This window comes from Netta rufina, assembly GCF_964035555.1.
Source record: "Netta rufina genome assembly, chromosome: 1".
NCBI classification, from domain to species: domain Eukaryota; kingdom Metazoa; phylum Chordata; class Aves; order Anseriformes; family Anatidae; genus Netta; species Netta rufina.
The window spans coordinates 131,009,828-131,032,686 of NC_140123.1; the positions used below are offsets into that span (position 1 = coordinate 131,009,828).

Consider the following 22,859-nt stretch of genomic DNA (forward strand, 5'->3'; position numbering starts at 1 on the left):
AAGTAACTCTCAGTAAACTGAATGTGCTGTGAGACTGAAGAAATTTTCTTGGTGCTGCATTTTAATGTTGTCTAGAATCTTTCTTTCTCCCTCTGTCTCATTTTAGGATTACCTCGGTGCCTGCATAGTTCTTACTGCAGCTGTCACTTCCATCACTGAAGGGCCTAACTCGGGGCTTGTGGGGCTAGGTCTCCTGTACGCTCTGACGGTATGTACCAAAGCAGAGGAACTTTCAGACCAATTATCAAGTTTATGGTAGTTTTAAAAATACATATACATGGTTATCTTCCAGCTTTCTTAATCTTGAAGAAAAAAAAAAAAAATCTTGCAAATAATGGATTCAAGCCAAAGTTGAGAGAGTTCAGGGCAACTTGGACTTGCTTCAGGTTTTATGAGCCAATTAAAAAAACACAGCCATTCCCAGGCCCCGAGTGCTCCCAAGCAGAGCAGAAAAATTAAAAATGCGTAAGAGAACCTGCTGTGCACTCTGTTTTGAACAGCGCAGTGTTGATTGCTCCTGTATACAGCAAAACCTGCCAGAAACTGCTATCCCACAGACTGTCATAACCTGGGTAATGTTTAACCAATGGCTGATAGAATCATTGCTGAAGAAGAACAAATGCCATTTCTGCTTTGGAGGGAATCTGCTCAAACACCCAATATTCTCCATCCAAATCTGGATGGATTTGGGGATTGAGACCTTTAAGGTTGGTAGGCGTGGCCCATCATGACAAGTAGCAACTGGAAATCAGAGAAGATGGGGTTAGGAAAGACAAGATTTTGATGGCACAATAGCCAATTAATTTTAACTCTTATCATTAACAGTGAGCTATTTGAGACGAGTCACAAAGGTGGAACGGTGTTTTAGTGTAGTAGGCTGTAAGACAGGATGAGAGAGCATCATGGGCATAGACTGAGTACTATCATCATTGAGAACAAAAATATTGCTAAATTCACCAAGAGAGTGGGGATAAAAGCAGGATGAGGATAGTCGCAAGGAGAATTTTTGAAATCATGTCTGGAGTGGCACAAAGCTGGCTGCTTTAGGCACTGGTACAAGGAAGGTGGTGTCCTCTAGAGGGTACGGGTATGGGTCTAACACTGAGATTTGGCTTTAAGCATAAATGCTGGTGAGCCTATGGTTGCAACAGAAGATTCTCAGCAGCTGTCTTAGGGTGGCCTTAGATCCCCTTCAAGCCACTGTTGCAGCACTTTGAGCATCTGCCAGCAACTGAGAATCAGTCCCAGACTTTCAGCTTCACTCTGAAAACATTCCTGGTAATCCTGCTTCATTAGCAGAGATCTGGAAGCGCCAAGATGTCTGCATCAGCTTTGGCTACTTTGTATTTAGTCTGCATTTGCAAACAGATCATTAGTGCAAGTTAGCTGTTCACTCAAGTCTGGTGTAGCAGATGAAGAGATGCTCCAGTTAAAAAGTGGTTACCTGTCTCTCCCCTCCCTCATAACAACATTAGTGAAACATTGGATGCAGTTGGATGATTGCCTGCATCTCCTGACAGGTTTTTGTGTCATTTCTCTTTGGAGCTAGGAGAGGGCTGATGTTTGGACCTGGATGAGAGCAGACTGTTTGCACCAACATGATGTTTACTATAGACATTCAGAAGCTTATTCTCTCCCCTTGTATAAACCCTCCCAATTCTGTTTCACAACTGAGATAAAGGCTGAAACAATGGGCAGAGCCTTTGGGATACCAGGCTCTTTTATCAAATCTGCTAGAGCTATGACTGCAGATAAATTTCTGAATCAAAAGCTGGACACAGAAGATGTGTATTTCTGACCAATAAAGAAAGTACTTCACACTACCCCTGAGAATAACTCCTTATCATTAGGGCAAGCAACTAAATCATCTAAATCGACCAAAACAAATATTGTTGACTCTGAGTGAAAAATATTTACTGTATGCCTGTTGCATCTGTATTAGGTAAGTGGTAAAGAAGTGAATCTGAGTGATTTATCCATAATAAACATCTGTCAGATTCATCAATCTCTGGCAAATAAATGACAAAATCATTCTCTCGCTATGTTAGCATATAGAATGTTCTCCGTAAGTGAGGTTTATACACCCTTATTCAGGTTTCTAAAGCTGCTCAATTTCTAAAGGTGCTTGTCAATCAACAGTACCTAATAAGATTATTTTTGTTGTTGTTGTTGTTTGTTTGTTTGTTTTTGTTTTTTAATTAGCACCTAAACAGACTTAGGAACATAAGTTTAGGAAATGGCTATACAGTTTTCAGCCTTAAATAGTCTTGACTAGGGATAAGCTTCCCTAAGTTACTGGGTATTGTTTGACAACTAGTTATCAGTAGTTACTTACTACAAGTAATACCTTTTTGATTACAAATGGGAATAAAAACTAAGAAGGAAATATCATTGAGCTGATAGTATATTTTTTCTCATATATTGCTATGATAAAGGAACACACATTTTCCACTGAGATAAATGGATTATGTAAATATGCACAGAAAGAAGCAGAATTGAAATGCCCATAAAATTCTTTTCAATGTATTTGCAAATAGTGAACTTTCTTAATCTTTAGTCTGTCTTTGAAAGATTATAAATTGCCATATTCCCAAATGGCATTACCAATTTTGATTTCTTCTGTGTCGTGTGTTTAAAGAAGGTGTCTTTCAGTACTGCTTACTTGGGAACAAGAGATTTCCCTAATCAATCACATCTACAGACTCTGGGTATAACCTCTTTCAAAAAGAAAAAAAAAAAAAAGAGTATACTGTGTGCTAAATTACTATGTCACAGTTGTTTGCATTGGAGTATGACAAGCCTGTTATGTGTTTGATGCTGTTCCACTGAGTTTAGGACTGTTGCAATGCCAGTAACAGATCCACGGTGCTGGGTCAGGCCAAAGACTTTCGCAAATTTATCTGAGTTTTATTCACAAACAGATAGATGCACAGACCTGAACCCTGTCCTTGTTTTCTTTTTGTAATGTAGATAACAAACTATTTGAACTGGGTGGTGAGAAATCTGGCTGATTTGGAGGTGCAGATGGGTGCAGTAAAAAAAGTACACAGCTTCCTGAACATGGAGTCGGAGAACTATGATGGCTACTTGGGTATTGCACTCTAAACTTTTTTGTTTGTTGATTTTTGTTGTTGTTGTTCTTCTAGAGGATTGTTAAAGCAAGGTAGACTTGGTCATGCAAAATTTATAGGTCTCCTTGTTATGTAGGAACTCCCACTGATTTGACTAACAAGGATAGCCAAAAGCAGCCATGAGATATGTAGCCTGTACTAGCCAACAGGAAAAAAAAAAAAAAAGAGGAAGAGGAAGGAAGAGGAAGAAGAAAAAGAAGAAGAAGAAGAAGATGAAGGAGAAGAAGAGGAAGAGGAAGAGGAAGAAGAAGGAGAAGAAAAAGGAAGAGAAGGAGGAGGTGGAGGAGGAGGAGGAGAAGAAGAAACCTATCAAAATGTAGATAAGAATTAAAAATGCATTAACAGTCACATGCTTCAAATGTGGGATTTTTGTAGCCCCCATTTGCTGCAAGACAGAGGTATGATGGCAGTCAAACCTCAGTCAGACCTCAGCAACTCTTCCCTGAACTGTATGCTGCTCTTTGTACTGCTGCTGTTTTATTCAAATTAGCTTTGACTGGTATTTTGCAAGTGCTAGCAGTGCAGAGATGAAGAAGCTTACAGGTCAGAAAGCCTCCTTGGAAAGCCAGGCTCCTATTCTGAAGACAAAACCTGACTGCATATTTGTAAATCAGGATGACATATGAGCTGTGATAATGTCAACAGCTCAAGTTGTAAAGCGGTAACAACATCCTTCCTTGCACTGTCCTTCCTCTGCTGGTTACTGACTTCAGAAGATGTTAACACTCCGCTGACCTTTTCTGCCCTCTTTGCTTCTACCCATTTCATTGCTAAGAGCCCCTTAGGCATTTACCCTCTCGTCTTATGTGTCAAGATCTGGCAGCTAAGTGCTAACGTGCTCTGAGACGGTTCTCAGCTCCCCTGCAAAACAATCTGAACGCCAACCTGGCAGAGGGCGCACCCTTAGCCTATGTCCTTTTGGCATGGCCTAGGTTTCTCAAGTGGCTTCATGAAGACTCCCAGGAAGGAGGGAGGGGAAAGGGAAATGTCATAAAAAGTGGCCCTTTGATAGCATGTTTTGTTTTATTGTGACTATTCCAGACTCTTCTCAAGTCCCAAAAGACTGGCCTCAAGAGGGGGAAATCAAGATTGAAAATTTGTGTGTGAGATATGAAAACAACTTGAAGCCTGTTCTCAAACATGTTAAGGCCTATATTAAACCAGGACAAAAGGTACTGTATAATTGCATATGGTCCTCATTCTGGAGCAGATCCTTCCTTATTGTGTTTTCTTTTCTAATGTAGCAGAAGAACAAGAATAACAATTTGCAGTGACATTCGCATACATTGATGGTCCTCTCTGAGGTCCCTAGCCATGGGTCTAGAAACACCCTGATGATATCACTTTATTGGCTGGGATCAGTTTTTCTTCTGAGACTCCCATCTCTTTCCGTGTCCATCCCCCTTGCTTAGAGCGAGCATAGGTGGCAGATGAGATTAGATGAACATCAAAAAGGAGATGAGTAAACACTCAAGAACATCTCACATTTCAGCATGTAGTGTCATTGGAGTCCAGGACAAAAAAATTACAAAATTTTAAAAATCTTCCTGGAACAGATGTTTCTAAAGATTATTTAGCAAAAGGGAACTATTTTGTTCCAACATTTTTGACTGAATATCCCAACATTCCTGAAATTCTATTTTATTTTTTTTATGTTAAATTTCAGCTACTGAAATCATTATAAAATGCTCAAATAAAAGTAATATTAAATTGCACATTACCCCACTGATCAATTCAACAAGATGAAATAAAATTCTACATGAACCAAAAAAATATATTTTTCCCTTGGTTAAAATTGCATTTATTGCAATATTAATATTGCAGAAATTTTGTTTTCCACTGTATGAATTGTGATGCATACATGCAAACTCATTGCATGTAAATGAGAAACACCATAAGGTCTCACTGTGAAGTAAATAATACTCTTTTTTATCAAGCTGTAAATAGCTAGCTTTTACGATGTGATTGCTAAGGTTGTTTCTTGGGACAGGTAGGAATCTCTATCACATGTTCCATGAGCTCTTCAGTGTACATGTGAAGCAGCTTCACCTTTCACTTAAGGGTTCCTCTCCAGGTCTCTGAAATTTCAGCACTGCACAAGCCATATGGAGAAATTAAGCAGGTTTTCTTTTTTCTTTTCTTTATTTTATTTTATTTTATTTTATTTTATTTTATTTTATTTTATTTTATTTTATTTTATTGTATTTTATTGTATTTTATTGTATTTTATTGTATTTTATTGTATTTTATTTTATTTTATTTTATTTTATTTTATTTTGAGATAAGACATCATCTGTAGCAGCTGAAATACCACTTTAAATAGGTTTTAACATATGTTTGTTTGTTTGTTTGTTTCTGTTATTACCTTCTGCCTGGAGTTTGGAGCAGGGTAATGATCTCTTCCTAATACTTCTTAGCATCAGTGAAAGCCCAATGCTTTTGTTTTCATTTTACAAGTCTTTTCTGATGCACAGATCAAAAGGAGTCTGCCACTGGCCATTGGGAAGGACCTTTATTCTCACCAGTAGGGCAGTCCAGTCCAGCTTTCCTGAAGGACTGCAAGTCTGACTTACAGCTTCCTTTTATAAGGAACATCTTTACATGTTTTCTTTTGCAGGTTGGGATCTGTGGTCGCACTGGCAGTGGCAAGTCATCCCTATCTTTGGCGTTCTTCAGAATGGTGGACATATTTGATGGTTAGTTTTCACTGGAGTCTGTTGTCACTCCTGACCTGCTCCCCCTTATGTCTTCAGAAGACACTATATTGATAATTTATATCCTGGCTTGGAAAACACTTGGTTTGAATGGGGCTTGTTATACCTGATCCTTCAAAGTACAAAGTGTCCTATAGTGAGTAGCATTTGGTTCTTCCAGGAAATGTTGCACACAGATTACGCTTGTAAATTTTATTCATTTATTTATTTGGCATTGACAAAACAATATGCCATTTTTGAGGTAGGAGGAAAAAATATGCAAGTCTGGAGTCTCAAAATTTCTCACTAAAGAATGACTGTATTAACTTATGATAAGTGTCATAATATTAGCAGAATAGAAACTGGAACTTGAGAAGCCCATTCTCTTGATAATTATTTTTATTTTATTGTGTTTTCCCACAACTACAGCAGAAACTGACTAAGGGTTTTGGATACCTTTTACTATGTTTTCACTCCTGCAGCATTTCACTCTCTTAGCTCATTGGAATGAACTAGTGTGCAGCAATACACACCCTGGCATTTATAATAAATATACATGTGAACTGTTGTACAAATATGGAAAACTACTGATCTTTTTGTTACAAAGATTTCTGTTTCTAAATTGGTTGTTGTGCATTAAATGTTTGCTAGGGAAACCCCAGTAGGATGTGCGAAGATAAGTAAATCTGATGCAGCTAATACTTGCTTTTGTTGTGGTTCTGTGCCTATGTGTATATATGGTTTCTGATTCATGACTGAGGTTCCTGGATATGTAAGTAGTGCAAACAGTTTTATTTCTGCTCAGCTTTCAGTTTCCTTCTACTTTAATCTTCTTTCTATATCGTTTCTTTGTCTGTTCCTTCTGTATCCCTGATTTTTCCCTATGGGAATTCCTCAGCTTTTTCTAATTGAGCTTAGTTTATCCTTTGTGCATAACCATCTCTCTCTCAGCAAAAACCGTATTTGGACTGTAAGCTGATCCACTTCTGGGTGGGGTCCTGGCTCTAAAAAAAGATTATTTAACAAGATTACAAGTAACTTCAGTGAAGCCAAGAGTTCATTCAAGGTATCCATCTTGCTTCCTTATGTCTGTGTTACTTCTTAAAATTTTTATTTATTCCATATTCCATGTTCTCACTTTCTTCTTCAGTCTTTAATGTTTTCCCTTTCTTGTCCTCTCTTCAAACCATCTCTTTCTTTTGTCTTGCTTGAACGCCCTCATTACTTTCTTGGTTTCCCAACTCCTCTTTACTTAACTTTTTCCCGCAATGATATTATCTCATCTGCTCTTTTCTTTTCCTTGAGCACCCTGGCTTCTATCAAAAATATCTTACCTTGTTCCCAAGGAATGACATATTAATTTTTCTCTCATTAGTCCACCTCATATTCTTCTAACCTTCTCTTATGTCCTCATTCATGCTTGAGTTCATGCAACCACTGTTGTCTCATGCTGAAGTCTTATGAGCTGATTCAGCCTTTATGAAAGTCTGGAAATAATTGAGCTTTGCATTCCACAGATGAAATCTTGGTTCCTCTGAACTTCCGAGAAAAGCATGAGCATGTTAGTCTGGCTAGGTGGGAATTGGGTCTTTCATTGGAATAGGCCCTCATATTGTAACCTACAAAATGGAAAGTCATTAAAATTGGAAATGATTGAAGGGTCATGCACACAGAGCTTTGAATATCCATTTACTTGCCAGTTCATGGTTAGGTTCTCCCTGTTTGAGAACTAATGAACATTAAGTAGGTACTTTCCAGGACTGGGTGCAGTCACACCATGAAGTAATCCACAGGGAAAAGGCAGAGTTGAGCCTGATGAAAACACCTCTTATAATATCCTCATCCAGTTTACGCTGGCCCATCCCTTCCACATGTGAAGAGGGAAGCTTCTGTGTCCAGGGAAAGTCATTGGATTCACTAGTTCCTGGCTTTTCTTTGAGGATCGAAGGGAAGAGATTTCTGTTGCCCTTCCAGCTCTTCAACTTACAGAGTAGCCATCCATGGTTCCTCTTATACGTTTCCTCCACCTTCCTCACCTGGATATCTACAGTTCCAACAACTAGCACATCGTGAATCAGATTTTCAGATGAGATCCATATGCTCATTAACCTGGAGTAGTGACTAGGAATGGAAAAATCTTCTTGCTTTACCAAGTATCCCAGCTGTACCAGCAACTTCTTGTACGGGAATGAACTACTAGTTTAAGGAATGATTAATGTGACCACTTCCAGTAATCTTATGCTAGAAGAACAGTATATGGCTAATTCACAACCAAATATTTAAATGAAATTGATATGTAAGAACTGCCATGAATAGTATTAAAATGCTTGCAGTATGACATCCTTTTTTTTTTTTTTCCTGATCTGCCTCTTGTTAAAAAGTTAGTGCTATCCCATTCCCTCTGGAGTTATTTTTGGCTCCTGATGCATTATTGATTGTAGAAACATATATTATGAAAAAGAAGTGAGCATATCTGAAATTAAAGATCTTCTGCTACTGTTAGAGTCAAGGGGAATAGAGAAAGGTACAGAACATGACCTAACTGCATAAGTTGCTCCCGTTCTTCTTGATCTGTTTGGCTGTAAACCTTAGGTTGCCCCAAAATAAATTATCTTTCAAGTGCTATTATTAATCATGTAGCATAGGAGCCACACATTTCCTTGGGGAGGTGTGTGGGTGGGGAGCAGACAGAAAGGCAACAACATCACTAATAAACTAGATTCCCTCTGGCTTGTGTTAATGCATACATGCACCTTCTCCATGTTTATATAACAATGCTGAGAGAATGCAGAAGCAAGCTGTTTCATCATCTGGAGTCCAGCACAAAGGATCTGCTTTATCTTTCTGCCTGCTATCTGCAAATCACATTTTGTGCAATTCTCTCACATCTTCTGCATGTTGTTTTAAACAGGGAGGATAGTGATCGACGGAATAGACATCAGCAAGTTGCCTCTTCATACTCTTCGTTCCCGACTCTCCATTATCCTCCAAGATCCAATACTGTTCAGCGGTTCCATCCGGTAGGTGTAAGCAGACAGGGGGTGAAGAAAAGCATTGCATGGCATGTTTGTGATGGTTACTGTGGACAGGAAAGGATGGAAATGGGAATGAACATTCCCAGCTCACTCCGGTGTATCCACACAGTCTGTCCAAGAGAAATCAATTGAGATACACTGTGCCAAATTGTTCCGTTACAGAAGACCTGAATGAACTGCAATTGTAGTGACAAGACTCCTGCTCTGTTTTTCTTTGCAGATTTAATTTGGATCCAGAATGCAAGTGCACTGATGATAGACTCTGGGAAGCTTTGGAGATTGCTCAGCTGAAGAACATGGTCAAATCATTGCCAGGAGGCCTTGGTATGTCCAAGTAGCCAGGAATGTAGGCCAATAAAGTCATTCTACATGAATGAGCATGCACTTATATAGATAGATACATGGTATCTTACACACTGAACCATCATGTTGACAGGCATCTTATGAATATACTGTCTCCATGACAGAGAAAATATTGTTAGTAAAAAGCTGGAGAGTAGTCTTGTTTTCCACTTATTTCAGAGAAAAATGTGGCACTTCAGCATCACAGAGGGGTGACCTATCATTTAAGAGTTTTAAAAGAGCAGATTTACCTCTGCTCCTTCAGCAGAACCTGGCTTGGCCAGCAGAGTTGTTGCTCTTGTTGAGAACACTGACAGAGCATTTACCTTATTGTTTGAGATTTGGTTCATGAAGGAAGCTCACCTAATTCCTACCATATTGTGTATTTCATATTACTAAGATACAATCCTGCAGCCTACCAGATTTAACTATTTTTGCCAGCTGTTTGCTTAATGATATGTTGATCCTTTCCCAAGAAGATGTGCTCATTTTTCTTGGTATCTCTCTATGCCAGTGTTCAGTCAATATTATTCTTACTAGATTTTACAGGGATCTTGCTTGATGCAGGAACAGTGCACAAGCAGAGCTTTCATGGTGACCACTCAAAATAACTGCATCCTGATTGTAAGAACATACATTCAACTTAATTGATTTTATTACAGATGCAATGGTAACAGAAGGAGGAGAGAACTTCAGTGTAGGGCAAAGACAGCTTTTCTGCCTGGCCCGAGCCTTTGTTCGCAAGAGTAGCATTCTCATCATGGATGAAGCCACAGCATCTATTGACATGGCCACAGTGAGTATAGCAATTTATACCATTGATGCATGGATCTACTAGGAGAAGAGGCGTCATTGTCCCCAAAATGTAAGCTATGAGATCTAGTTAGAAAAGAAAACTGACAGAATTTTTTCTTTTGTCTTGTGTTTAGTTTCAATTATTTATGTTGTATTTTGGGGGTCGATGCCTGCAGTGAGGGGCAAAAAAAACAACACAGATTAAATATTTTAGAGCATCCCTACATTTCACCTGTGTCATTTCATTACTAAGAGTCTGATGTGCGGATGGAAGATGGTGTGGAATATGACCCTGTCTTTTTGATGTTTGAAGATACATAACAAAGTAGAATAAAGAAGGATGAAATAACTGAAGTAAGTCTTTTACTTTGGTAGGAAAACATTTTGCAGAAAGTTGTGATGACTGCCTTTGCAGACCGTACAGTTGTAACAATAGCGGTAAGTATTGACACTCACAGATGCTCTGTCCTCATTTCTTAAGCAGTTATTCTTGCCTTTCAACATATAAACATCATAATGAAAACAACATAAAAGTAAAACCCAAGGTCAGAATATTCCCAAACTAAAACACTGAGATCTGAAGAAAGACTTTATAGGAAACTTCAGCATATAGATTGTCTCAAAAAAAAAAATTGCAGTTATTCTCATTAACAAATTTAAACTGAATCCATGGGTCAAACCATTACTGAAAGTTGCTTTAAAATCTAGATTTGAATTTTGCCTCTAAAGTTCATGCATGTATGGCATCTAAAACCATGGCACAAATTTATAAAAGGAGCTGAAATTCCAAAAGATTCAAAAGATCTCTCAGGTCAGATGGTCTTTTCTCTTTTAGAATAATAATTTTTTTAAAAGGTTGGTTTTAGAATAAAGATTTTAAAAATTAGAATCAGCAGGGATTGCTCAAAAATTAATATCTCTTCAACTAAATGTTTCTGACATTTTTTCCTGTTTTTTCCTGCCATTTCTAGTGACACAGAACATAACAAATATCTGTGCAAGTATGCACAGGTATGTGCATACATATACATACATAAACACACACACAGAGGATACCTTTTAGATAAATTCTACCTTGTGATTGTAGGCTTACTCAAAAAGCAGACATTTTATCCAAGAGATAAATATGTGTTTCAACAGATGTTTCTTCACCGTGTCTTGAATCGAGTCCTGTGGTTAGAGATTAGAGTTATGATTCCTGGACTCTGGTTTCAAGTCTGTCAGTGGCTAGTTGATGTCAGACAAATGACTTAACCCAGGGTAATTTACAACAGGCTCTAAGATTACTGGATACATAAGTGCTGAAGATGCTAGCAGTAAGCATATTCCCCTCCAGTTAAATGTCATTCGATTTTTTAGTATTGTTCTTCACTCTGGAATCTCACTTTTCCCTTGCTTTTTGAAACTTCGTGTCTCAAAATGGCACATATTAATATTTAGCTTTCCTCACACAGCTGGCTTCATTTCCTTCCTTTCTTTACTCATATATGATCTTTCCTTCACCCACCTGTTTTTCTTTTCTTTTTTCCAGCATCGTGTATCTCACATCTTGGATGCCAATATTGTCCTAGTCCTTTCTGAGGGCTCTCTAGTTGAATGTGACACTGCCTCAAACTTACTCCTCAAAGAGGATGGCCTGTTCACCACTTTGGTGAAGACTCACAAATAGACTCTCTCAGTCCACACTGTTCACAAGACTTCTGGCTCTATGGTAGTTATTTTTTACCTCTTTAGTTCCCTTTCATTCTGCTTCCTTTCTACTGCACAACATCTGAGATGACAGTGCAAGAAGGAGTTTATTGTGTGGTTCCTGGGTTTATTTAATTTTGTCAATATTTATACTAATTAGATTTATCTAAAGCCTAGACATGCAACTAACATTGATTCTATGACGTGAAAGAAATCCACCCCATAAAGTAATCCCTGACCTTCAGCCTATACAATGAAATGTCTCATTTTTAGAGCTAGTCATGTCTATATCTGACTGGCTATATTCACAAAGCATTGCAACCAAACTCTACCTGGTTTCATTCCTGTTATATAGGACTAAACTATTCCCTTCAGCAGACACCAATTTAATCACAGAGGGAGCTAAATGATTTGCAGAAGGAGACAATGTAGGAATTCCCTAAGATGTATGCAGTGTGTACAGACAATGTACGAAAACCAAGGATTGGAGCAGGACGATAAGCCACCTTGACTATACAGGCATACTCAGGATGTTTCTTCATATTTCCTTAAGGGGAAGACGTATTTCAGTGATGCCGTGGGATTTATTCCGACAGCTGTGTTGTCCATAAAGGCAATTAGCTGACTGAAAGTGAAGTGCGTGCATGCATAAGTATTTTCAGGCTTGGTGCCAGAGGCAGTAAAATATTTTGAGATCTCTTCAGATTAAAGATATAGTACAAGGACCTACTCCAAATACCACTGTAAACAAGGACAGCCATTCACCAACTTCATAGGCCTTGGATTAGGCCCATTAATGAACTGCAATGAAAACTATCAAAATGAAAACATCTGTATGTGTTTTTTGTTTCTTTTTATGGCAGCATCGGGTTCACACTATTCTAACTGCAGACCTGGTCATCGTCATGAAACGAGGGAACATTTTAGAATATGATACACCTGAGAACCTGCTTTCTCAAGAAGATGGCATCTTTGCTTCATTTGTCCGGGCAGACATGTGAAGAATCACACGATGTATGTTAATAGCTTATTTTTAAACAAATCAAATGCAAATACTTTATATTCAATGTAACATCACTTTAACCTTTTTTTCAGAGCTTTTTTTTTCTTTACACGTCCATCTTTCAAAATAATAAAACCCATTACAATACATGTATGCCTCAAAGAAATAAAAATATCACTTAATTAAAAATCCATTAAACTTCACAAACACAAACACGCAGGCAGAAAGTTTTTATTTCCTGGAAATCCGACATTTTTCTTAGACATTTTAAGTGACCTTATTTTCTTTTATAGACAACAAAATAATGCACTGTTCTTACAAACTGCATATGTTATTCTGGAAGCAAGAATCAAATCGTGCAGTTTGTCAAGGAAGCTAGAGACTCACAGAAGCATTCAGTCCCCAGAGAGGAAAATTAAAAAACAACAAATCCAAACCCATAACACTTGGGGCAATCTTCTGCATTCCAAAGGGATAAACTTTGCTCTTCAAGTTGTAGTAGAGGAGCAGTGAATGAGGGAAAGGAATTTCATCAGAAATAAGGAAATTCTTCCTGTCCTTCGTGTTAGTTCATACACCGTAGTTAGTACAGCACTATTTTTTCAGTGCAATGATGACTTATCCCTACAGCCAGTTCCTAAATCTGTATTCATTCTGCAGACTTTTTTGAATCGAAGACCCCTATTTTTGAATCAAATCACCCTATAATTATGCATGCTTTGATAGGTTTATAGAAGAATACATTTTGTACAGTATCATAAGACTTCATATTAAAATTAATCTGAATTTATCTGAACTTGCTATTAGTCAATCTTTTAAACGTTTCCACTAAAATATTCTATTTAAAATGGCATTTAATTAGACAACCACTAAATGTGTTATATGTCTTTAGCCCTCCACATTATTTTTTATGCTAGAACAACCTGTCTTTTCCTTTGCACATTTCTGAATTATCCATAAATCAGATCTTGTCCAAGACGAGGTGATTTTCAAATGATTCCTTCAAGATTTTAGGTGCACTTAGATATATATTTACCTCACACATGTTTGAAAAGGTTGCCTGCACTTGGCTAATGCATATGGCTAGATTCTGAACTGTGATAACTGCGCAATGAGCAATGAACCCCCTCTAGAAGGGGTTTAATAGACATATTTTCAAAGGCAGAGTTTGAGACATCAGTTTCACTAGTAGTATTCAATGTGATTCTTATTCATCTATTTTTATAGACAATTTTTATATTTTATATATAAATATATTTTGACTGGCTGAGGGAGTTGGGGTTGTTCAGCCTGGAAAAGAGAAGGATACAGGAAGACCTTGTAGTGGACATTCCAGTACCTAAAGGAGGCCTACAGGAAAGCTGGGGAAGGACTCTTTGTCAGGAGGTGTAGTGAGAGGACAAGGAGTAATGGCTTTAGACTAAAAGAAGGAAGGTTTAGATTAGATATTAGAAAGAAATTCATCACTCAGAGAGAGGGTGGTGAGGCACCGGAACAGGTTGCCAAGAGAAGCTGTGGACGCCCCGTCCCTGGAGGTGTTCAAGGCCAGGTTGGATGGGGTTTTGGGCAACCTGGTCTAGTGGAAAGCATCTCTGCATGTGGCAGAGGGTTGGAATTAGATGATCTTTAAAGCCCCTCTCAATTTAACCCATTCTGTCATTCTATGGTTCTGTAAGATTGAGGATGAACAAGAAGTGCAGTTATGCCTATTTCTAGTGTAAAGAAAAGAACATGAGACAATAATTGCTCCCCTTGGCCTCCAAAACTAGGACTTGAAATTGGAATTGTATTTAGTCTACTATTGTAAAAATGATACAATGGTTTATGGGTTGGTTTGTTTGTTTGTTTGTTTGTTTTTGTGTGTGTGTGTGTGTTTTGGTTGGTTGGTTTTTGTTTGTTTGTTTGTTTTGTTTTTGGTCAGTGATATGGGTCTTGGTTTGGTTTGGTTTGGTTTTCCCATCTTAACTATTGGAAATACAAGCTCTGTGGCACAACTAAACAAAAAAAATCAGCCTTGAAAATTTTAATAAGGGAAGCATCGTGATTTCCCTGTCTACTGCTGTGAAAAGTTTTTGCTCTTTTCCCAATTAATACTCTCTGCTGAACCCTGTCATACAAAGAAAATAATAAAAAAAAATAAAGCAGATGTTTACAGCATGTTTTTATATAGATTACAGAGCCAAAAGGCCAGAAATATTCTTGGTTTAATTTCATTGTATTCAGTGAAAAGCTAACTGGATTCATTGCTGTCAGACTCAGACAGTGTGAAGATGAAGTACAAATAACTTCACCTGTGTATCTTTGATGATGTCCTGATTTATGTTAAGAGGTACCGATGCTATCATTGAAATCCTATTTCCTGTTAAGCCACATTAAGTGGCTGTAGAAGAACTAAGATTTGTTAGGCATCCTAAAGAACTTAAAAGGGGCCAACAGTTAGCACCTCTTTCCTCTTACATTTGTTCCAAACACATCACAGAAGTAAGAAGACTGTTCTTTGCTCATCCATTCCTCCAGAGGTATAGTGTAATAAACACTGCTATTTCAATATGTAGAAAAGAAAATACGTTGTGGGCTGAGTATAGTCTACCAGCATGCTTGATTCATTTTGCTGAAGGAATGCAGGAGTACTGCATGGAGTTCAGGAGTTACGCAACTGTGGTCAAAGTGTTTGGTAATCATTGGAGCATATCCTCTAGCAAGTTTAAATGTACGGTTTGGTTTCTCAAGCAATTAATCCTGCTCAATACACACAGATTCCAAGAGACAAAGCACACAGATTGCCATAGATCTGTCAGATCTTGCATTTTAGTCACCATGCCTATGTTACATACTCAGCAATGGAATAGGTTGAACTTTTGCTTTGAAGAAGGGTGTTCCCAACAGTCTTTTGAAACAAAGTTCTCTTGATTACATGTAAAGGTCTTAACTGAGGCCCCTTTAGGAGCAGTTTTCTTAGGCTGTTGACCCTACGTGTACAAGGAAGCATCAACCTAGAGATTTGGTTTCTTTGACTCTTGCCACACTCCCACCTCTGGTGTCACTCCTCAGCCCTTCCTCTCTTGCCACAGCCTCCTTGCTTTTTTTCCTCCCTCAGCACCTCTGTATATCATACCCTTTTTGAGGTTCATGTTTGTATTCCTGAGTGCTCCCTACTCTGCCTGTGTCCCACTCCTTGATTTTACTCTGTGTTCTCTGCTCTATTCCCTCTCTGACACAGCTTTGCTCTCTCCTCCTTCCCCTGCTTTTCTCTAGTTTGCTATCCTTACACCCCTCCTCTTCAGGGGACACATACTCTAGTGTGATCATGATTTGGATTTTTTCCCCAAAAGCAGTAACTAAATAAGCCTTCATTATTGCAAAATTATACTCTAGAAATACCAAGTTCCTCCTTTTACAAAGGAGCTTTGAATGCAAACACTGGCCACATGTATATTTTTTTTACCTATGGATAGAGGAAAATCACCTCTTGTGAGACTTCTGAAATTAAGTTTCTCATCTCATCTGTCATTTTTTTTCTCTGTCAAGTATTTTTCTGGAATGTTTGAAGTAAAATAGAAGGAGTAAGGTCCCTTTTTGCCAATGCAGCTGTTTGTGGATCCACAACTGTGTTCCTCAACCTTTGAGCTGCAACCAGTGTATTGTCTTTCCTTTTCCCTGTATTGGCTGGCACAAATGGCTTTGTGCCCTTTTTGTATGTGACCTTTCACCATACTAGTAACAGCTAACCTCTCATTACTGCTTCACCAGCAATGCCCCATACAAATGTTGTGTTAATTTCTGAGCCAAAATGTTCATGTGCCATGAATCCCATTGCAGGGGTTTTAAGTTGTGTTTGAGCTCAGTATCCCCATTGTGATAGTGTCAGTAGAAATCCATTCTAAAATAGCTAGTGAAACCACATAGCTACTAGTTAAAATCTCTCTGGAGCAATGATTCTCCCATAAAATGTGTTAAAAAGCAAAAATGAATTAGTCAGATTTGCTATTTTATATCCTCAAGCAGTACCTTTTGAAAGCCTAATTTAAAACCACAATAAGTTTTGTAAACTCTCTGATATGAATTCAGTGATGTCATGTGAGGAGTTCTTTGGTTTCTTTGGAAATAAATCCTTTCAGAGGCAAAACAGAGTAATAAAAAAAAAAAAAGTCGGAAAACAAAACTGTAAATCAAATTCTTCATTGCCATGCAAACATCCCAATCATTTCCACATTGTTTTTTTACTGCTCTGTTTTTTCTCCACCAGAACTGACCTCTGTGTAGAATTGTGGGGAAAGACTACCAGGTTCTCAAATTATCAAAAAATTATTATGAGGCAGAAGTTCCCTGACTTACAATTCAGCGATGTGCTGATGCTCTTTTGGCAGGACAGCTTAGAGTATTGGCTTATATGAAGCTATGAAGTTCAGAGAAGCTTCCAAATATAATTCTTCAAGAGAAGAGAGATTTCTAGAAAAGTCTTAAACAATTTCCTACACAGTTATTAATTATCCACCATTGATAGAATCTGTCTGGTGTTAGACACTACTCATGCAAACATAACAGACATTCCTGGCAGGAGTTTTTTATTCCTCTAATAAAACAAGCCACATTCTTAACAGACTATAAACAAACATTTATTGCAAAATAACTGTTTTATTAATAAGAAATAGTTTCTATTTAGTGTATTGACACTCACCATGTGCAAGAAGTCTTAATTCATTTTCATTGAATATGGAGATTTCCATCCTATGAATTACTCTATAATAATGTAGCATTCAGCTCAAATGTTACCATGTTGCAAATTTCACCACCTGGTGATTCTTGATTGAAGATTCCAATTCTTGAAATTCTTGGTGATTTCAATTCTTGAAAATTGATTCTTGTGTATGCATATTAGTCATTTTTACAAATGAATACTTTGCATAGTTGCACATCCTCAGAATAGAAGGTATAAATAAGTAACAAACAGTGACAGCTAGAACTGCCCATGAGTGTCTCAGCTATTCCCATGACATTTCTTAACTCTCCCTTTATTTTACTTCAGGGTTTGCTGGCTGTACCAGCTTACATCTGAAAACATCACTTAAACATCCAGTAAAATATTTAACCATGTAACCAAGGAACTAATGCACCTCAGTGTAAATGACATGGTCCAGAACCACTGTCCTTCAGTATCACAGTTACAGATGCTCCAAAGCCGCATATTCTTTGAAATGCATAAAGTTATAGACTCATGGTTGACAGTTATGTGTGTTTATAGCATACTAGCTAGATTTGGCCCTTACTCTTTCAGCAATATCAGCTATGAGTATTAGACTACTCCATCAGAGGGGGGAGCCTTAAGTTGTGAGAGGCTCTTTGTACCACAGATTTTCACAGCTGAATCATTTGGGTTTGGGGCCATCTATTGGGGCCACTGTAGCATCTGAGACCAGAGGGTTCAGAGCTGCCAATTATTCCGTGATATGATCTGAAGATGAGAGGTAGTGTTTATCTTCCATCAATGGCATATGTTAATTTAACTCTCACTCTGCAGCCAGCAGAGAGAGCTGTTATATCAATCACTTGTAACCAAAGCGACCTGGAAGCACAGAGATGGAGATACAAAAAAATCCATACCTCTATGGAATTTTATGGAGACGAAAATGAATTATGCTACTCTGATGCTGAAGACAGCCACAAACCTTCTGGCTCCAGCTACACAGGAGGAATAGGAGAATTTGGACAAGGACATCAATGAAAAAACCTTTGATACCTGGCTCTGTTTCTCCAGATCCCTCCAGAAGTAAAGGAGAAAAGAATTGTCCAAGCCCTAGCAACAGGGGTGTGTACCCTCTTCTAACTTCTGGTTCTCCAAAGTTCTGGCACAGAAAAAGGAGACAGAGGCTGTTCTGCCACAGTCAGCACTTTGCTACCTTAGGCATCTTTGCCTGTCCCTAGAGCCAACTAGGGACAAGCAACTGCCCTATCAAGGGATAGGGCATGAAGGTTTTGTGACAGTCTCTATAGTGCTGAGACTCAGCAATGTGCAGCCTTTGGTTTTCAACCTTCACTGTCGAGATTTGGAAAGAAACAAACACAATGCTAAAATAAAAGACAAAGGCAGGGAGATGGGTAAGTAATGTGGGGTGGCAAGAAGTCTCGGTGGGTTTTGCACACAGACATAGTACAATGTGGTTGCCTCTAGACGGAAATGAGGCTGAGAGTGAGTATAAGGTAAATCCTGGAGCACAAGGCGTTTCTTTCATCTACCCCCTTCTTGGCTCAGGCATGTCCCTGGAGCAGAGGTGGAGTACAGGAAGCAGAGGCTAAAAGATGCTGGATTTCATAAATCAGATCACTCTAGGAATCACATGGTTTGGGCATGATAATCCCTCTCCTCTCCCTCCTCCTCCCCCCTCTCTGCTGACTCTGCAGGAGCCCCAGCCCAAAAGGGATCTCCCTGCACCATTTCCCTAAGACCATGCCCTCTGTCATGGATGCATGCTGGTGGCCTTCACGCTGATTCTCTGGAGCACCAGGGGGCAGCCCTCCAAGTATGGTAGCACTTCCTAGGAGAGGCCATGGGAGCCAGCAGGGCCAGGGGAGCTCATGTTGTTTTGCAAGCAGTGGTAGGGGCCCAGCTCTGGGCAGGTTTGGCTGGAGTACCACTGCCCATCCCAGGACACATTCCTACGCAAGCAGACTTGGCCCCTGTTTCCTTGGTGTAGGAAGAAGCATGAAAGAGGCATGTGCTATCACTTGTTCCATAAAATCTTGTGTCAAAACTCCCTGGAGCCTCTCCGCCACTGCAGTGACAAAGAAAGCCAAAAGAAATGACTATTTCTCCAAAAAGTGGCTAAGATCTCAACAACGTGTATCATTTCCAAACCAGACAGTCTTAATGTAGATCAGTGCCTCTGCCAGCAAACCCACAGGACATATATAGACTCTACTATGTAACTTAGCAATAATGGATGAGGGGCATGAGTTACATGTATTTTGATGATAAAGACTATTTTTGTCCTGCTGCTATTGCATGAAACAGAAAAGAAAAAAGAAAAATTGTTTCAGGGTAACAGACGCCCTTAGTTTGCAGTTTCTGCTCTTTCATGTTTGATGGATCTACTGCCAGTTCAGCTGGGGAAGAGTTCATCCATGCTGTCCGTATAGGGCTTATCAGCTTTGTGTCTTTGTGGAAGCCTTGTGCTGAGTGCCTGACATCTCTGTCTGCCTGAAAAGTCATCCTATCTCTAAGCTAAGATTAGAATTTCAAACAAAACTTATTATGAAGCAGGATTTTGTGAAAGGACTGGGCACAGATATAATGTGGAAATTTAAGATTCATGCCTAAAAACATTATTTAATACTTTTTAGGTAGGCATAATTGTGAAGTGATATTTGCCATAATATCAGTAACTCTTGTGAGTGGAGGGCAAATGAATCAGCAAAAAGGGAGAAGCATAATGGGCTGGAATAAACCTGGACCCAAACCTGTCATCAATTCTGATTTTTTTTTTTCCGCTGTACAGGATGTGTTCACAGTACTCAGACACTATGTTCTTAACAAAAAGGGCTAGGAGACATCTGGGGAGATTTTCCCAGCTATTACTTAAATCTCAGACTTTCATGTGCATGTGGCAACCAAGCAAGTATTTAAAAGGGCAAAGGGGAACATTTTTGGTAGCTGTCACTCTCTGGAGCATATTCATGTACTGGAGCTTGGGGAGGTGTGTGCTGTGCTAAAAATCATGTCTCATATTATTGAACCAGGAATGGTTCTTGTTAGTAGTGCTCCTGACCTTCACATGCCAACAGTTGCAGCCCAGCAAGCTTCCTCAAAGCTGATCTCAGGTATAAGAGTGGAGGGAAGCATCCCTTTCTGTGAGGGGGAAGCTCTTCCAGTATTGAGTAGGCAGAGATGGAAAGATGGGATTTACAAGCATTTTTCTTCCAGTGTATAATGATGGGGAAAATGATCGATAACTTCGGTGCAGTCACACTGGGGTTACACCAAGACTATCTGTGTTTGAAGGGACCCCTTCCTATCCCAGCTATGCACAGTGCTCCATACATGGTGAGGAAGTGGGGCACCCTCACGTGGTGCTCCACCATGGTGAGGAAGCCCCCAGCAGTTCATGGGAAACAAGAGGGGCTGGGAGGTAGCAGGGGACTCTGACTGCAAGGCAGTTCCTGTTCCACCTGACCAGCTTTTGGAAGGTTCCTCCTCAGAACCCCATCAGCAGATGGGGCAAGGGGCACACCAGCAGACAAAGTGGCTTGGCATGGTGAGAAAGATCGGAGACTAAACACAGAAGCAGTGGTGGGTTTTGCTTTAAGGTGGCAAGTAAATAAAAGCGGCATCACCTGGTATTTACATGTCTGCATTTATAAAGCTATGGATGTCAATAATAACCTTAGGGAAAACTAGAACTGGTTGCATGGCATGAGTTGTGTCAAAAGCAAAATAATAATATGCAAGGATCTTCTGCAAAAGGAGGGGGGTTTGCATGCAATTTCCTGCCAGCTCTGTATGTTTTTTGAAACACAGCTAGTGACCATACTGGGGAAACATCAGTCTTGTTTCTAGCCTTAGCATGGAACAAAAGCTTCATGGGGCTAGAAGGGGGAAAAGGGAAGGGAGAGGAAAAAGGAAAGGTGATTTTTTGCATGTGTACTAAATCAGCTGTTTCCAACAGTTACACCCAAGTGAGATGCTCTTTTGGAGGCTGCATCAAATGAATGAGTCAGTCCCTCATGACCAGCCTCTGCCACTCCATCTGTAGCAGAATAACCTCCCAGGCTCTCCCATGCTAGCCCATCGATTTCCACAGTGGGCAGCAATGCCGATCCTGCAGATACACACAGAAGTGACTTGCTGGGCTTGTACTCAAGCCTGGTTACAATCCAAAGTAATTGATTTAGAACCTGATTTTTCACACTGAAGCAGGTCATCTGCCTGGAGTTAATTTCCTACAAAAATGTTTAGTTAGTTGCCTAATATGACCGTGGCTTTGAGTCTGTCTCTTTTTCTGACTACTGGATACTTGGTATTAGAAAGGATACTGCTAGAAAAGTTTCCAGGAATCGCTCATCTATTTAAACTTGAGCACGTGCATGTGTTTGACAGGATGGATATCTTCAAGCTGAGGATTACATTGCCTTTCAAATGTGCCTTCTCAATTTTTCCAAGCCTGAATACACTTAAAAACTTCCTGACTGCAGCACGCCTGTGAAGCATTTCTTTCTGTCTCTAGTTTATAGAAAGAAGTAATGTATTATGTTCTGTGTAAATTCTATACTGTAAAGGTCATTCACTTGAGTGTTACTCAGAAAACTTTAGAAACCTCCTCACTGTACACACACATTCCTTGGGCATGGAGGAGTTAATCCGACACAATGAAATCTCTGCACTTTGCTTCATTAAAATCTAAATTTAGATCTTTTCGTAAAGTTGATGTACTGTTTATTCTTCCTACTACAAACCCTAAGACTTCGGAAAAAAAGCCGTAATTTCCAAGAATGCAAGTTTCCATTAAACACAAGAGCCAAAACTGTAAACCTTGACCTGTGGGAAAATGACTGAACTTCTATTATATCATTGTTTGTTTTTGGCATTGTCCGTAATTTCTCCTATACCCATCACATACATAAATACCCATCTGTCAATGCCTGTTCCACCAGTTGAAGATTATAATGGCCCTGACACTGCGCCCATCTAAGTTAACACGAGTTGTGAACCATATAAAGGAATGCCTCTTTTCCTCTTGCAGAAACAGGTAATTAAGTTTGTCAAAAGCAGCAAAGGCCGTGAGATTCTGGCGTTGCTCCTCCAGATACTTACGCATGCACTTCGCTTTCTGCCTGCAAGCTGTCTCACTGAGATCCGAGGTACGATAAAGCTAAAAAGGAAAAAACCCTGGGCTTGCCAGCCCTGCTACTGCCAGAGGTGGGCTTCACGCAGGGAGCCGCCTTGCCCCCTGCTACATTTGCAGGATCTGGCCCTAGGGGATGCATCCAGCATCCCTCTAGGCGCCTTTTCCAGCCTCACAGCACCGCTTCTGGGGCCACGGAGGGGGGCCGGGGGGCCGGCCCGGCCGGCAGTGATGCTGGGAGCCCCGCTCGCTGCTGCTGAGCTTTGGCAGCCGGCTGGGGCCAGGGCTGGGGATAAAGGCAGGGCTGCCCCGCCTAGTCCCGGCACGGGAGGAGG

General features: G+C 39.6%; 1 protein-coding gene across 8 annotated transcripts in view; it reads left to right on the forward strand.

Moving 5' to 3' along the window:
- Positions 1-14,793, forward strand: part of ABCC9 (ATP binding cassette subfamily C member 9) — a 75,435-nt gene extending 60,642 nt beyond the window's left edge. For 4 of the 8 annotated variants that reach the window (XM_084292011.1, XM_084292013.1, XM_084292014.1 and 1 more), the window contains 10 exons: positions 107-208; positions 2,971-3,091; positions 4,173-4,303; positions 5,749-5,827; positions 8,736-8,844; positions 9,080-9,183; positions 9,864-9,997; positions 10,372-10,434; positions 11,528-11,707; positions 12,549-12,689. In XM_084292011.1, the coding sequence (XP_084148137.1) occupies positions 107-208; positions 2,971-3,091; positions 4,173-4,303; positions 5,749-5,827; positions 8,736-8,844; positions 9,080-9,183; positions 9,864-9,997; positions 10,372-10,434; positions 11,528-11,665 (981 nt within the window). In that variant the 3' untranslated portion in view covers positions 11,666-11,707; positions 12,549-12,689. Of the gene's footprint in view, positions 1-106; positions 209-2,970; positions 3,092-4,172; positions 4,304-5,748; positions 5,828-8,735; positions 8,845-9,079; positions 9,184-9,863; positions 9,998-10,371; positions 10,435-11,527; positions 11,708-12,548 lie in introns of those variants that run through there. The other 4 variants (XM_084292015.1, XR_014618709.1, XR_014618710.1 and 1 more) reach the window with 4 other exon arrangements.
- Positions 14,794-22,859: the final 8,066 nt, after the last annotated feature.